The sequence below is a fragment of the Opisthorchis viverrini genome (assembly GCF_000715545.1).
Source record: "Opisthorchis viverrini unplaced genomic scaffold opera_v5_343, whole genome shotgun sequence".
Taxonomy (NCBI): Eukaryota; Metazoa; Platyhelminthes; class Trematoda; order Opisthorchiida; family Opisthorchiidae; genus Opisthorchis; species Opisthorchis viverrini.
The window spans coordinates 476,649-493,261 of NW_008751994.1; the positions used below are offsets into that span (position 1 = coordinate 476,649).

Sequence of the window (16,613 nt, forward strand, 5' to 3'; positions counted from 1 at the left end):
CGTCAATAATGAAGCCAAGATACTTTATCGACCGCATGAAAAAGGTGTATTTCTCTCGGCGCACTTTGTAGCCATATTCCTGAATACGACTTAGCACGTAATCAAGGCGCTGCCACAGTTCGTGGGGGTTGGAACCCATGACAATGAGGTCGTCCAAATAGGCGGCAACGCCGTGGGGATCCTCCAGCATCGTATCCATAATCTGTTGAAATACGGCTGGCGCTATTTTGACACCAAATGGCAGTCGGGTGTACTTGAATAGACCTCGATGCGTGTTGATCGTGAGAAGTTGTCGGGACTCTTCCTCAACTTCAACCTGGAGGTACGCATCGGCCAAGTCAATCTTCGCGAAACATTTACCCCCATTCAGTTTCGCGAACAAATCATCTGGAAGAGGCAGAGGGTATTGATGAGTATCTAGCGCCGAGTTGAGACCGGTGGAGAAATCTGCGCACAACAGGATCGTCCTGTTAGCCTTCTTCACCAACACGATAGGTGCGACCCAAGCAGAGCAGTTCGTCGGTTGGAGAACACCCGCCATCTAAAGTCGGTCCAGTTCTTGGTCAACGATAGGCAAGGCTGCATACGACACTGGACGTTTTGGCCTGAAGACTGGCTTGGCACCAGGGAGGAGGCACAGCCTGGCTGTTGCCTTTGTACACCGTCTAAGCTCGTCAGTGATTACAGATGAATAACGTTGTAGGAGGTGTTCAAGTGAACGCTTTGGCAGATGAGTTTGTCCGGGTGCTGCGTGTATGCAGTTGCAAATAGAATTGATTGGTTTATCCAGCAGATTTAGCTTTTTGGTCCAATCTAGCATCATGAGATCAGGTTTGGGGCATGACGTCAGGTAGCAGGTGGCTTGTGCCGTCGAGTCCTTGAAGTTAATGAGGCAGTCCACTTCGCCAGTCAACTTCAGTTTGCAACCGGAAGCATTACGGGCCAATTGTTCAGTCGGCTTCACATGTGGCTTACCGATTCGTTTCCACGTTCGTTCACTGAGCAGCGTGATATCGGAGCCAGTGCAACCGAACTGGGATGTCGTTGATACGAACCGTCACGAACTTCCTTCGGCAAGCAAAATCAACTTTGAATGTTGCCGCCACCGAGTTGGACCGCGATTTATGGGCTTCACGGTGGTGTGCGGATGGCTGCAGTCTTTGAGATCGATACAAATCTTCTTTGTGGCCGCGACGAATGCACTTGGAATATTTGTGACGCCTGAACTGGCAATAACGAGCAAAATGCCACTCACCACAATGCCAGCAACTTGTGGGAGGCTTACTTTGTCTTCGATCGGACGTCTTGTTGGATTTCCTGGGCAAGATGGAGTTGATTGCCTGTACGCAGCAGCTTGAGGTCACAGGTGACTGATCGATCAAAGCCGTGTCGTGCTTTAGGTTGATGAGGCGTTGGCATTCAGTGGTGAGGCTCTGCGACGTCATTTCGGCATCCTGTTCAATTCTGTTAAGCAGCCTGGTTCTGATGTCAGCATCCTGGGATGAGTGGAGACCGGATACAAAAATGAGGCACTTAAACTGATTCTCCGTCATTGAGCTGAGCTTGCAGCGCTCACATTCTCGACTGACAACACCGGCAAACGTGATGAAATCAGCATCACCTTTCTTGACCGACTTTAGGCGTTGGTAGTAGATAACGAACTGTGATGTTTGATCGCCGAATATCTGGGACAGTGTTCTGACCGTTTCATCAAAGCTGAGGTCGCGGGGCAGCTTGGGGAGAATGAAATTTATGAACCTTTCATGCTCCGGTGTGCCGAGTTTTCGCAGCAATAGTCTGACTTTCCATCCATCGTCAAATTTGGAAAAATCAGTTTTGAACATGTCTTCGTACCGCTTGAACCAGGAGTCAAAAGTGTGACCAGAAAGAGCGTCAAATGTGAATTCAAACTACTTTAGTTGCTGCTGCAATAGTTCTCGGAGCTGATCAAATCTGACTGACATCGTGGGTTCCCGTTTGCCAATTGTAGTAACGGTATTTTCCTCAGCTTAGCTCTCGGTCTGAGCCTCCCAAGCCAGCGTTCACGTCAAAACAACCACCAAAGGTGCACAAGGTCTATTAATGCCCAAAAACGAAGTCAAGAACAGTTGTACAGCGCTCCGTTTGTATAGGGAAAGCGGCTTTAATTTTCTGGAATTTATGACGCGTTCTGGATGCGCCATTGGCAACCGGCATTTGGCCAATACTGGGTCATGATTGGCTGATGGGTCCAGATTGTTGACCAATCAGATCTCGTCTTGATGCCGGACCGGCAAGCGTCCCGAATTCTGTGCCAACCTCGAGCGGGCCAGGCTTATCGGCCGTAGCAGCTCCTAAAGACGTGCGATATAGCGGGATTCGTGCGGATCCCTGCCTAACAGTCAGCCAGTATGTTAGACGATGCAGGAGGCCCAGGTCGAACCCAAAGCGCACTAGCCATAATGCAACTCAAGTGCTAGTAAGCGGAGAGGATATTATAGTGTGCATGACATTGGATATAGAGGTTTGTTAAATGAGCGCTGCACATTCTCCGCAGCAGTCCGTCATACCTGTGAGTCAGCAAAACAAGCTACTTTTTGATTTCAATAAAAATGCTTTGCTGCGGGAGTTTCGGCGAATAAAAGTGCAAGACTTACAAGTTTCAGCTCCTCGGTACCACGCTTGTTGGGAAAAATTGAAAGTGCAGTAGTACCCAAAATCCGGGTCTCTAACTTCAGCAAGAGACGGGGTCGAAACTCCATAAAGAATAAGCTTCTCAGGAGGAACCTGGAAGCAATGCGAGAGAACTTGACATTTTGGAACGTTGAAGAGTTCAGAGTTAAATGACCAGAGGGATAGGAAATCCACATCAGCCTGAATGTTAACTAGAGTAGAAACGGAGTCACTGACCCCGAATATGTAGGCTATATAATAAAAATAAAAATGCTTGTTTCCAGCTGATTTTTGGCAGCCCCTCGGGCATGACCATACTTTTACAGTCAGAATGAATGTATGGCAGGTACAGTTTGTGGGTTGAGTATTGCGCGGAAAAGGAACGGTGTCATAAACAGTGGGTATTATCTGATGAAGACTTTAGAATTTGAAGGTGGAGGACAAAACCAGAACAGGGGAGGACAAGAAGGGTGACATTCTGCTTAACACCTGATAAAAAACTGCAAATCGTGGAAAATGAGGAACCAGAGCAACGGATCTGGTGAAGCAGGAGAGTTTGCGTAATCCGGATGAGCAAAGTAAAATAAAACCTTAAACCGCCGCCTTGGACTGGCAGCCCTGGGCTGTTGAGTTTATGGACAGGGTCGCGAAAAGCGTGAGGATGATGAAGGGGAGGTATTAGAAATACATACAAATGGTGGCGGAAGCCACAGAAGCATGATCTGAAACTCTGCTGACTCACTGGTGTCACTATTGTAGTGGAAGTCGGGTGTAAAAGTTCCTTTAAACGAGTGAGTTGGTGGCAATGGACAGGCCGGAACGCGAGCTCTACAGAAAATTTTGTGGGAGCACAGACCGAAAATCCATCGAAGTGTCTAAATCGCAGAATAGAATAGCGGAGCCATGATTGATTCGCTCAGTGATATTATTCACGTACAGCAAGAACAGCAAGTGCTGAGCAAGCCACCCTGGATGTCATTACTGGTGATGAGAAGTCATGATGTGAGTAGATCCCGGATTTCAGTGATCCAGATTCTGCCAGTGAGATCAGAAATGCAAAAACGGAGAGGCAGATCATTAATCACTGTATGCCGTAAATTGTTGAGTATGTCGTGGGGCAGCCGGTTGAAATTCGTTGTGAATATCAAAGTAGATAATAATAATAAACATACCGGCAGCGTAAACAAACGGAACGTGGCTAGAGAAGTTTACCTAGCACACGCTAACGGGCCATAAACCCATTCTTTCTAGTGCTAAGGGCCATTGTGATGGGCAGGCAATCTGAAACAGGACTCCGATAAAGCGATCCAAAGTACGGGATAGCATGCCACGACAGCTATTTGGAGCTAGCTTGACCTGACCTGTTGTGTGGAAACATTGTGGAATGCCTCCATGATTGTGAGCTATGCCAGCGATGAGGAAGCTATTGAAGACGTTGAGGCTGAGGGTAGAGACATCCGGACTACCAATTTTTAGGATGGGCGAAGTGATATCGCCAGTACCTTGGAAAGTGGTTGAGCATGGAAGTCAAGTTTGGTAAAGCAACATTATTTAGAGGTGGGGTTTGTTTCCCCAACCTGCTGAGAGCAGTGAGTAGAGATGATCGACGCAGAAGGTACGCAGCAGCTAACGAAGAGGGAGTTTGTGGATTCTATGATATCCTCAGGGTTGGAAAGTGGCCTCCAGTCAGTGGTCTCAATATTAAGAATTTCAGAGGAAATAGGGGAGCAACGCTTGCAAAAGCGCGACAGCATCTTAGATTCATCCTGAATCTTGGGCTACGAAGTTAGACTACTCGCGCTTTTTAATAGCTGTTCTGCCAAAGGTAATCTCAGTCGTAAGTCTGTTAATTAAAATAGGAAAGAAGGTGCAGTAGGGTTTTGCGGAAGGTTTTACGATCCTTTCAGCGTTCGACTTACCGAAAAGGAAACCAAAAACACGGGAAGCTCGTGTGGGACCAACTAGATATAATGATATGGCGTGAAAAATTTTGGCCGTGCTGTGGATGTCACGACAGAGGAAGTACTTTTCGCAGATTTTGTGGCCCAACGAGATTACAAACGCTCCAATGATACCGAAGGAAAAATGAAGAAACCTAAGTGTGGGGCAGAAGAAAGGTGAGTATTGGTCCAGCTGCAAGTAACATTTTGATTTTCGCTATCAGCGAAATTCTGGATGACTGCAGCTGTGCGGCACAGATAGGTAAAGGATACCGGATGTTTTTTCTATCAAAATGACAGAAATATTGTACAGTAGGGGTATAAGGGGGCGGGAGGATCTGTCTTGTAGATCACTCAACACCGAATGGTGAGGGTGCGTAAGGTACCAACAGCCAAACTGGGCTGAAGGTAGAAGAGAGAATTTGACATCAGGAGATACAAGATAAAGCGGGAGACGGGGTGCAACGAGGAACCCAATGGCGTAATCAATCTCTGGGAAGAAGAGTGGACTCCGTTGTGTGTGAACCGGGATCCACTGCGTTTGCCGTAAAAGAAGGGCCTTGAAATTTGAAGGGGAGATGTAGTTCAAGGCCGTAAAGATGCACCTGCACATACCCTCAGAAGAGGGATATCCACGTTGGAGTAAAATAATCGTCAAAAACCGTTCTCACCTAAATAAAATGCGAGTGGCTGGGAAGGCCGAGCTTGATTGGGGCTAGCATCAGGTGATAATAGTTGTTGGTTATAGATCCTGTCAAGGGCCCGAGGTGCATAATTTGAGGAGCGAAGGTGTGTTCACTTAGAAGTTAGCGTATGGTTTGGTTCCTAGCCGAAGGGCGAGGTGCACAAAATCGTGAAGTTAATGTGAGAGAGGTTATTACAATTCGAGGCTTGGGCAGCAAACGTTCGAGCCAGAGGAAGCGCTTCGGCTGAGAGTCAGTGTCAATAGGTCAGGTGGTCTCGGGCAAAACCTGAGTTTTTATCCTAAACCGTGGCCTCCTCTTGCGGCTAATAAGATACCGCATCATTGAAAGACACACATCGCTTTCGAGAACTCAGCAACGTGCCCGGTCCTATCAGGTTCCTTTGTGATTCGTCGTAGGAGAATGCTGTCATAAGGCAGCACTTCATGATGTAGACACTTGCATCCCTCCGTGAAGATATTTCGTCTAGCCTTCTTAGGACGACAGGGGACTTTCCGTAGCCGGCTGATGTGTTTATCCGTCGTCTAGCATGAACAGTGTCATCATGGTGGTGCACAAATGGTTGGATTCGTGGCACATCAAACTGTGAACTGTCGACCGAAGCTGTCTGCTTCGTTGTCTGTTGTCCGTGTGGCGTCTGATTTGGTAGGCATATCGTACACAAATATCGAAACTGACACTGGACCTCATATCTGTCACCGGGTGTAGTGTCAGCAGTCAAGAATTCAGTGGTACTAAGCGTTCATAGCGATGTAGTGACGACACATTTCGGCTCTGGAATGAGCGAATAGAAAATTGGTGTCACTACGATCTCACAGTACATAAAGCACACGTTCGCACGAAGTGGGTAATGCAGCAGAGAAGACTAATAGCGGGCGACACCGTGAGTGCACTGAAACTGGGGCGACAAGCCCAAGGAAAGAACGGAACAAAATAGCTGAAGGTCACTCAAGGGATGCACAAGCGGACTATGTTTTCTGCCTTAGGCTCGTGGTGACTCTTCAGGAATGCTAATTTAATGTGGAAGGTTAGGCAAATATTAGGTTGTGATAAACATGTGCTGACATTTAGTCTGGTGACAATTAATCTACACGATGAAAATTGAATCAAGCGCCCAAAGAGACGTTTATGAAGTTTAAGCAACCATCAAACAAACGTGTGACTGTCAAGGAAAGGTCACATTTTTGTGCAAAATTTTCATCCTCCCGAAAAAGTCCTCTAGGGATGTTTTTAGTGTGTTTATAAGGGACAGTGACCATTTCCGTGTGCTGTAAGAGAACTGCTCATCGCTGATTCACATTCGTTGCCCGAGATCTCAGTTTGCCTTTAGAGCTGTTTTTTCGGCCTCTGAAAATCAGAGGGAATCCCCTTATTTTAGGCGGCCGCAGCCATTTTGAGCCATTCAAATGTGAATTCCGCGCAACAAATAGTAATGCTACTCAGTATTCGCTCAATGGGGTTAATTTCTCGAATCTACAACATTCCCAATGTTGTCATTTGATAGTCTGTATGATGAAATGTTCTGCCATTATCAACATGGGTGATTTGTTTGGGTGATCGAACCTTCAAGGCCGTCAAATATCGCTGACTGTGGGCACGATGTCCAGCGTAACAAGATATTCCGAAAGTGGAAAAGTGGATTACTTGCAGTGGACGGAACTTGCAGATAGTTCTTCAGCTTAGTCCATTAAACTTTCCCAGAAAATACACAGCCATTGTGGATGCAAAGTATGCGAATTTACCAAACCCGTATATGTATCTGCCTTACTGCTCGAATATCGAAGAATGGGTTCAGGTACCTCGATAATTGCTAGTAAGAGTTGAAACCGCAAAAATCGCGTCCATTATAACTTGATAAGTATGCTAGGATGACGAAGATACAATTAAGGCTGTCAAATTATGACTGACTCATTCGGCTGACAATCTGTGAGCAATACGTGCATAGTAGAGATAGCAATTCAGCGGCGTCAATCTTGAACAGGCTCAGTTTACACAAAGCTACCTGCAGCGACTGCGTAATCTCCTGTAGCTCATTACCTGCCGACTATAGCCCTCAAAAAAGGAAACATACGTCAAATGCATTAGTTCCAGACCTAAATAGCCATTCATGAGACACGTAAAGACATCTTTTCTTTCCTCGAGTTGGCGCTCCACAGCCTAGTCGTTGTAGTCAGACATTGGTTCACCGCTCTCAACTGGCTCCTCCTTTGGGACGATGATACGTGAAAACAAAGACTTCGGGGCACACCTGCTTGGAATGTGTGCTTCGGTCAAGGTAAACATCATAAGGGGCCTCCTTTGCGGACGAGTTGTCACGCAAGCCGTTGCGTTTTCTGGATGGGCCAGGGGATACAATCCAAAATTAAATTATTCATTTGCACACTCACTTTTCGGTCGGACCTAAAGATGACGGCGCAGAGGGCAAGGTTCACCATCACAATAATCTGCCTAATTAGACGTGACCCGTCGTATATAAGCAGTCAGTGCTACTAGTAAGTCGGTTACAAAATACACAAAAGCCAAGTCAGTGCCTCTAGGTCGTAGTCCTGGTTGAGGTGCAATATCTACAACCACTGACTGCAGGCCGTTAGTTGCGGATGTTGAGCCTTCGCATACCACGGTTTTTTCCATGCACGGTCAGGTGCTTGATGATGACTTGGGCCCTATTGGTTTCCAGACCCTGGAGCTTATCCAGGGTTTGGTTCACTTGTTTACGCATATCGTCTAAAACTATTAGCGGTGACTCGTAAAAATGATTAAGGGGGTACTCCTTGTTCCGGTAGGTTGTAATCATAAACAATCTTTGGTGGATTGGGATGGAACCTAAGAGAAAATCTATGAAGCATGTTTTTTACTGTTCGGAACCGAGTGATCTGTAAATGCAGAGAAAAATGGATGCATGGAAGCCACGTCCCGTGGTAGATGGAACATGTGCATTCTAGAACACAGGTGTCAACCGGCTGGGCACACCTGGATGTTTGCAACACTAACAATTAGTTAGTTAAATTGGGCTGACTTCACCTTGTTTATTCCAACATTATGGCAGTGCATCTTTGTGTGTCGCGGCACCAAGTGCCTCAAAACGAGGAAATACACGTACGTTGTCATTTGACGGACAATGTTGAGAACGTAGTCGTCGCCTTCCAGGAGTTCCGTCGGTCGCCGCGATATGATTTATGCACCTCAAAATTCCACGTGAGCCATTCGGCGTACCAAGACACCTTCTGTATGGTGTTTGTGAGTGGTGAGTCCGGTTTTTCAAGTGGCTGTTCTCATCCTCCAGACGGCTCTTGGTCAATTGACCAAAGTGGACCATCACAAGTTATACGTTTACAGACCATTTTGGGGTAGTTCGAGGAACAGGAGACAAACCGCGAATCCTTTGTTGCACTACGTGCAAATCTTGCCGAAATATGTGCTTTGAAAAGTAAATAAGGGGCTTACTGTATGGTATTGTCCAAGCGGGCCATTCTGTTAAATATGTGTAAGTTGTTCGCAGTGTCTGTGAGCATAAATACACGGACGTTATATGATACAGCGTGTTTTCTGATGGATTTTCTAATCTGCTAATGATCTACTTATGACGTAATTAGTATTTTATCAGGTGACAATCAGTGATAAATGTCTGTTTTGCCAGAATGATGATTACCAAAGTTATGGGCGCCTGATATAAACGAACTCACTGCCAACAGAGAATAATCCAAAAATGACAATTGTTGGGGGCTCCCGAGTGAAGGTACTGACGTGAGAAGTGTTTCGTGTTTGTCCGTGGAGACTTGTGCAGCTCAGTTGATTTCATTTCCTGTGCGCCCGAGCGTGTTTGGGCCGAGTTACACGCTTATTTATTGAATGCAGTGTGAAGAGAGTTGTGTCTATTGGCGTTTGATATGGTTGAAGTTCGTAAGCCGAGCGCGTGACGCAAGTTGTAGTGGCGTAAAAATGGATTGCAAACTGTAGTGCGCACGTCGGTTGAGTTTGTAAGTCGGACAGGAAATATTAGGTGATTCCAGTTTTTGTGACACGTGATCTTGTGTGTGATTGCTACACATGCAAGGAACACAACATGACGTCGCAGCTGAACACAAACCTTGTAGCCAGTATTTGTACCGTCAGCTTGTCCATGAGAAACGTCTTCGCTTGATACCGCTCCCCCATTATTTCCCCAAATAAGCCGGAAAGTTTATGCATGGGAGCACACTGCTGGCTTTCCACGATGGCATACATAAGCGGACGCGTCAGCTGTGACCAAGAGATTATAGAGCTTTTATGTATGAATCAGACATTAGTAGCTTTAAAAAACTTGTCCAGAACGGTTTGTCGCGTGCTTTTTGTCGACTTCTGAGAAGCGTCAAAACAGCGCCCTCCACTGCCATCTGAAGAGACATATGTGGCTAAAGTAACCCTCTCGTGACTGCAGCAGAAGCACGCGTTCGGCCCCCAAAAGTTTTGCTAGGACCTACTTTGCTAGAACTTATTATCTACCACAACAAAACTCAACACCCACTCAACAAGGCTAGTCGACACTTCCGGACGGCAGCTGAACATGTCTCGAGTGGTGATGATCTTGCTAAATTCATCAGCCACCAACTGTCACATTTCACACGATGGCGTTTCGTGCTTCGGCGGGGTGCCACAGGTGCCCAACTACTCTGTCGTTTGCCGTCAATTCACTGGAAGCCAACCGCACCAAAACTTGGGAGCCTTTTGGTTTTGTTCAAATGCAAGATGGTTTCCTTCCTCCTTTGACAAGAACACGCCGGACAGCCTTTGCTTCTTCTTCTGTTTGTTAGTGGTAATTACCTTCAGCTTACGGGCATTTTCGGATTTCTCGACCGCTAGTTTTATTTTTCTGGCCACTTGCTGCACTAATAGTATGCCTGTTTGTATGGAAAAACTGCGTTTGCGCCACGCTTACTGGATGAAAGCACAAAATCACATAGGCATTCTTCATGTACTCATTCATTCCCAACACTGTGAAGGATGATAAAGATATTGTCCTCACTTTCTTGAAGAAGGTGTGGAGCTACTTTTAAAGCCATAACCCAGAAAGTTAAAAGTTAAATGCACGCTAAAATCTTGGAGGGAATTTATTCAACACAAATGGCAACAAAATGAAAAGAGATTGGGGTGAGTTTTGGTTTGAGCACATGTACAACAAAATGCATTATTGGGGTGTAAAATGTTTTATGCCACTCGCAGAAGTTTTGCAGATAAAAGCAGTCTCCAAAGTTCGGCGATAGCAGCTGTTACGAGGGACTCCAGGTGACCATGAGGATGCACATCTGTAGAAACAAGGGCAAACCACCTAATAATTTTCAGCCAAAACGAGTGGGGGGAATCCTGTCAATTAGGACCAAATGGCTGTTCATCCGTATATGCTCTCATTGCCGCTTCCAAGCCGCCATTCATAGATGAGACGTCTCTTCATCAACTGAGCAAGTAGTATGTGAGCAGGTTTAACCATGGCACTGGGGCACCGTCGGCGAGTAGAATTGCGCAAAATGAGCACAACCGGAGGTACCAATAATCTTTGGTAGTTAAAGAGGTGACGCACCCGAGGTTGCTAGAGCCCACACTTGATGAATGGTCTTATAGGGGTTGATGAATATTACTCACTGCATATTCATGGTAAGTGGTGGCATAGTGAAAGTTAAAAAACTTATGTATAAAGTTAGCCCAGATTGCTGCAGCATTTTCTACTCAGAGGATGTGGGATCTCAGCACGTATCGGTTCCCTGGAGCATGGAAGCAACGGTGGAACAAAGCATTTCATTAATTCACGGACTGATGCACTGTATCGAACCTTTTTCCTAAACGCTTTGAGTGTGGTTTGCTTTTGTCGTCTGGTGGCTTCCGTTTACCTGAAAGTCTCGAGCAAATATAGTGCAGAATCGTACGTATGTTCCAGCGTTTGGCAGTAAGCCTGAAAGCCCATGGACCCATATCAAAAAGGGTCTGGGAGCACCTTGGATCAACTCCTAAGGACAGCGTTGGGAGCGATTGAAAGAAGGCTGTTCCATACACCAACTACTTGGAATAAAAATACTACTGTCTAGAATAATTCATGCAGCGAACATGGAAAACTTCCTTCAATATAACGGCTGTGTTTACTTACTTTCGACTGTAAACGGAAATAAGGCCGGCCCTTCTTTTTCACGGGGCGTAAGGAAGCTTCAGTCTCCCCTCAAAGGCTCGAAAGTTTAGGAAAGAGTTCGGGGATGCTCACAGGCGTGTAATGCTATGTAAATTTAAGGCCGACAACAACCTTCATAGCTCCACATTGGACACGCTCGAGGAGGGTTATGCCTCACCTGTGTCAAAAGAAGGTAAGTTGGATGGCGTGATCCAGAAGCGGTTCAACGTCGATTCCATAGTATGTTTGAAGACTCACGAGAGTAATAAGAAAATAGTGTGAGGACTCATCATTTTTGGGATGGATTGTGCAGTATATACTCAAGAGCTACCAAACCTCATATTCTTTTCAGCGCTTTCCACAGCAATATCTTCTGAGATTTCCTTGCTCTGCATGCAGATCCTTTTGCCAAGCCTCCCAGAATGAAGTGCGGACACATTTTTCGCCATCCCGAGGAAGGTATCTGCTCAGTGACCAGTGTCCCAAGTACCTCGGCGACGGAATCCTAGGATTCAGAGCATCTGCAAAAACATGGCGTTGGCCGGTGAGTGCAACTGGCGTAGATCAGAAATAGGACTGGCTCTAAAGTGGAGCCCAAAGCAACTCCCTCAAACCCGAAGAGAAGACCAGATGTTTCCGACCTGTACCAAGAGCGTTCTACTTAAAAGAATAGCTCACCAAATCACCCATGCTTCTATTAATGATGCACCATTGTGATGATGTCTGGTGGCCTGCCACTCATCAGCTGGGAATGTACATTATAAGTACTAATGAGCGTGGGCTTATTCCCTTAATCTCACGCGACCCGAATTCGTGGGGCGGTGAGACCTGAGAGTTTTACTTAGACGCTTTTGAAGAATAGGATGTATAGCCTCCCATATTATTATTTGTCTGTGGCCTATTCTTAATTGTCCATGAACATGGAAGTCTACGAAATGCGGGGGGCTGGGGAGTGGTACATGTTGCTCCGGGGATATCAAGATTTTGATAATACGTTGATCTACAGTGGCCCTTCACACGGGGCGTTCCACCGTTTTGCAAGGTGGACTAGCAAACGTTGCTCCAATTGTTAAGTGATAGGCAGTCACCAGAAGGGTGACGATCGCTTCCTGACAAATAGGAAAGTTGCATTCGTCGAACGTCTGACGGAAGATCAGGTAGAACAGTTTAACCAAGCTGGACTGTTTCAGGTTGAATCGTTGAAGGTACTTTGCTTGACCGAAACACACTGAGAGCTGCCTTCGTTTTCACTTTAGGCTTCACATAACGCCATTCGATCACCCATGGCAACTCTCTTTCAAACCCTGAAGAGAGCTTGCGTCTACTGTTGCCATGCATATCATAATAGTACATTTTTGTTTTTCCTAGCAAGACCTAATGCCTAGGTCGGTTTTCGTAAGTCCAAATAGGGATTTTCACCGGTTCTGAAACCTACAAAGTGTTAGCTAGTCTTCTAGGTCTCTCATGTTTATCTTTTTGAAAATAAGTTTGGGCCATATTTCCAGAAGATGCAAAACCATCTTGGGCTGTTTTGGTCATTTGGATCGATTGCTGGCATCTTGAAACGAACAATGAATCGGATACTTGAGATTTCTGGACAAGGATTCTCCCCTCTGAACTAGTTTTCATTTCACATAAGTCTAGGAAGGTGCAAATCCGATGGAAATCTACCTAAAGGCAGTCACAGTCGAGCGGTAGGGTTCTGAGTTCAAGGAGGGGAAGTAACAGCAGAGTATGCAATGGTCGCTATGTTACAGAGCGGCCTTACTTGCTCAAAGAAAAGTATTTCAATGATAATAACAAGATCCAGGAGAGATGGTGGTTACCGAGCGGGATATTTGTTAAGTGCGTTAATATACTTAGTACAATGCCGCCATTGCAGGGCCCGAGCAAGCGCCCCTGTCAAATAGGCCCGACGTGTTGGAACTCAATCCAGGAGGGAGTGGAGCTTTTAAGTCATCCGCTGGCGAATTTTCGGCTGAACCAAAAGGAATTAGGTTCGACGCTTTTAGGCTGCTTTTATGCGACTGGATAAGCTTTAGTGTAGTTATGGCCACCACATATCTTTTAGCTGCACTTTAGGGTTAAAATGTTCAGCAGCATATACAGGAGAAGATAATTATGAACCACCATTTGAGCATGCCATTACTCCGCAAATATACTCTCTGGTTCACCCACCGATTTAATCATCCGACATTTATAGCGGACGCTGATCCGGAAACAGATGCCGGTTCACCGGTTTTACATAAGCGTCATTCGTCTTTACTGCGATCTAGCAGGCTACACTGTTAGCGAGGCGTAACAAATCCTTTCTTTTATTCAACGTGATGTCTGAGGACACGAGTCTACGAGCCTTTGGCCTCCTAATCGCCTATACGCCCACTGCATCCATTGTCAGCCTCTCCATGCTGCACACAAAAGGCGCATACGGAAGGTCGGATGCAGAACCAATTTAAGTTTTGTGGCGAAAAATGTATTGGCAACTAAAAGTATTACGCATACAAGCGTCCGAAAGAGCCTCAAGTGTACTGAATAGCACGCAAGGGTAGGTTGAAAAAGTTGTGAATTCCTCATATATTTCGGATGATTCGGTGCACCTTATCCCGTATTACTCACCTAGGCTCCTAAATACATTACGGGGCCTACGTCAGACCTCTCTTTGAATACGTCAACCAAGTTGTTTACTCACGACGTACGAAAGACGTAACCCTCATTGAGCGTGTCCAGCGAGCTGCTACCAAAATGGTTGCCGGCCTTGGATTCGTGGGACTACGAAACGCGTCTCTCGAGAGGATCTAATTCTTACTTATGCCCTGTTTGAACAAAGCTTGGCCAACGCGTTTTTCACGATTGACTCAACAAACTCACAACGGGGACATAGTAAGAAGATTTTCGAACACAGAGTGCACACATTCATTAGGCAAAATTTTTTCTCATTTAGGGTGTTAGCTGCATGGAACAACCTTCCTCCGACGGTTGTCCATGCTCCTTATAGAACCCAGTTCAAAGCACTATTGGACACTTATGCGAGTCCTCGCGCTGGCAAACATACTGCCCTTCGCTGAGAACATAAGAAGCGGTGCTACACCCTTTTTCACTCGTGCCTTTTAGGGGAACGACAACCGGTGAACGACAGGAAAACCGACGCGGGAAACTTTAACAAAAGCCTAGATCCGGTCAATCGATCAGTGAATGCGTGAATCGTAAAGAGATGTTATCGCGAAAAAAATGTGTGTGGATTTTTCTTGTTCCCTGATGTTGTGGTTAGGTTGCATACGGGGGAACATTCGAGGTACTGTAACACCTGGATAAATGGTCCATTGTCAGCATTCAATGGATCATTTTGACCAATCACAGCCTGAGTTGATGCTTTTCCAGTCATCATGTGCGGCCCATAGGTGTTCAGGCAAGGGGTGCATTTTGAGACCGCTGCAGATGCCCATGGCAGGTTGTTTTCGTCGAGCACTGGTTTGAAATTCCTCCACCTGATGCCCCTCTGGCAGATGAACTCAAACGTACCAGGAAAACACCACACAGGATGATGCATACCGGTTAGGTTTTCAAAGGGACATACCGATACGCTCCAAACGCTCGTGAATTCACAAATTCACGGAAAATCATTAACCTCTTTATTTATACATTTTGGGCGCTTGAGAGCATATTGGGAGCTCCCCAGAGGTCCTTCTGTAAGCATTGATACTCGGCAAGAATGTCCACCCTCCCCAATTTTGTTCAATGTTATCGTTGAGTCCACGATGTGAAAATTGACAGAACCCTCAGAAGGAAAACCTTGCCAACCTGGAATGGAAATGAACAAGTGCAAGCTATCCAACTACGAGTCGCGCGATTACTAGTGTTTCACTGGCGTACTAGACCCATGTCCACCCATATGGTAACTCAAGCACTAAACGCATAGTAGGTTCACTGAAACTCCGTTTTCTGCCCGGCGGTTTCCAGTACCACTTCTCGCAAACCATCATGCAAGCTACCCGCGAAACTCGACCAGCCCCTGCAGTACCTCAACAAGACAATGACTGAATAAACATCCAGTCAGCAACCAGAACAGGGCGTGTTCCGTTAGAAAACACAAGCACATGAAACTCTATGAAGTTATCACTCCCAACCACGTAGTCGACCGCTATGCCAATCTTGGGTTGCATACAGTGTATGCCAAACGAATACATCTCCACATAGATTCTCTGAGGCTTAGTTTGGAAGTGTGGCTAAACGGATTTATTATATTTGGAAGTTTCCCTATCTGAAATTTCGCTCATCATCCTAATCGAAACGCAACGGCCTCTGCTTCACTAGAGGTGTACAGCCAAAACCTGAGAGACAGAGAGGAGGCAATTAGCTCAGTTACTGCACTTGCGTACGTCAATGCTGAAGAAATCCAACACACGAGCAAGAGCCAGTTGTTGTCTTGCTTGCTTCAGTGTGTGAACATAAAAGGTACCTAAGTAGACCAGCTTTCGAGGTTCGAAAATAGGTTTCGAAGTTTTTAGGGTTTTCACTGAAGTCTGACATAGGAATCTGCAATTGAGTGTGATGGACGGCGAACAAAGTGGTCGGCCCCAGTGCTAGGACCTGTGGAGAGGGTATTCACACTAGGGTGGGCTAGGGTAGATGAGGCAAGTAAGGCGATCTGACTGGTGATACCACCCACTTGTATGCTGTACTCAACTTTTTGAAGTGCTGTACATATCTTGGGAGCAAAGGACCAAGAGTGCGTCCGAGATAACCTTACCGGTTGTTACGAATAGAATATCGATTCCGATTGAGCGCGAGAACAAGAATGCATAGCGCTTTACTTGTCTAAGAATAGACGTACATAAGCTGAAAATGAAGGCGAAAGCATGGTTACTGCAAAACGATAATGTGAGCACAAAGAATATTTATGACATTCACTCTGGCCGTTGGATTGTGTGTAGATAGGCATAAATTGGGTACAGGTATTGGACGAATGATTGTAAAAATCTAATGAGTAATAATGAGTGTGGTTAGGCTTCTCGATTTCTTAAAATGTAGGGCCGTGTACGCTGCTGGAGCCTGGCTAAATCAGAGATGCTAGGGTCATATCTATCTGGAGATGCAAGGGCATTGCCCGGGCACGGGGGTGAGACTGAAGTATGATCGATATTATCTCCAATGTTATTGAGCGGAGGCGTGTGCAAGTCAGATAGA

At 46.0% G+C, this 16,613-nt stretch overlaps 1 protein-coding gene across 1 annotated transcript; it reads left to right on the forward strand.

Annotated features, from left to right (window-relative positions):
- Positions 1-887: 887 nt before the first annotated feature.
- T265_10128 (hypothetical protein) lies at positions 888-2,083 on the forward strand (the record flags this gene model as incomplete). The annotated part of the gene is made up of 3 exons (XM_009176404.1): positions 888-1,331; positions 1,717-1,875; positions 2,009-2,083. The coding sequence occupies 3 exons, from the start codon at positions 888-890 to the stop codon at positions 2,081-2,083; spliced, it is 678 nt and encodes a 225-aa protein (XP_009174668.1).
- Between the last annotated feature and the right edge of the window lie 14,530 nt (positions 2,084-16,613).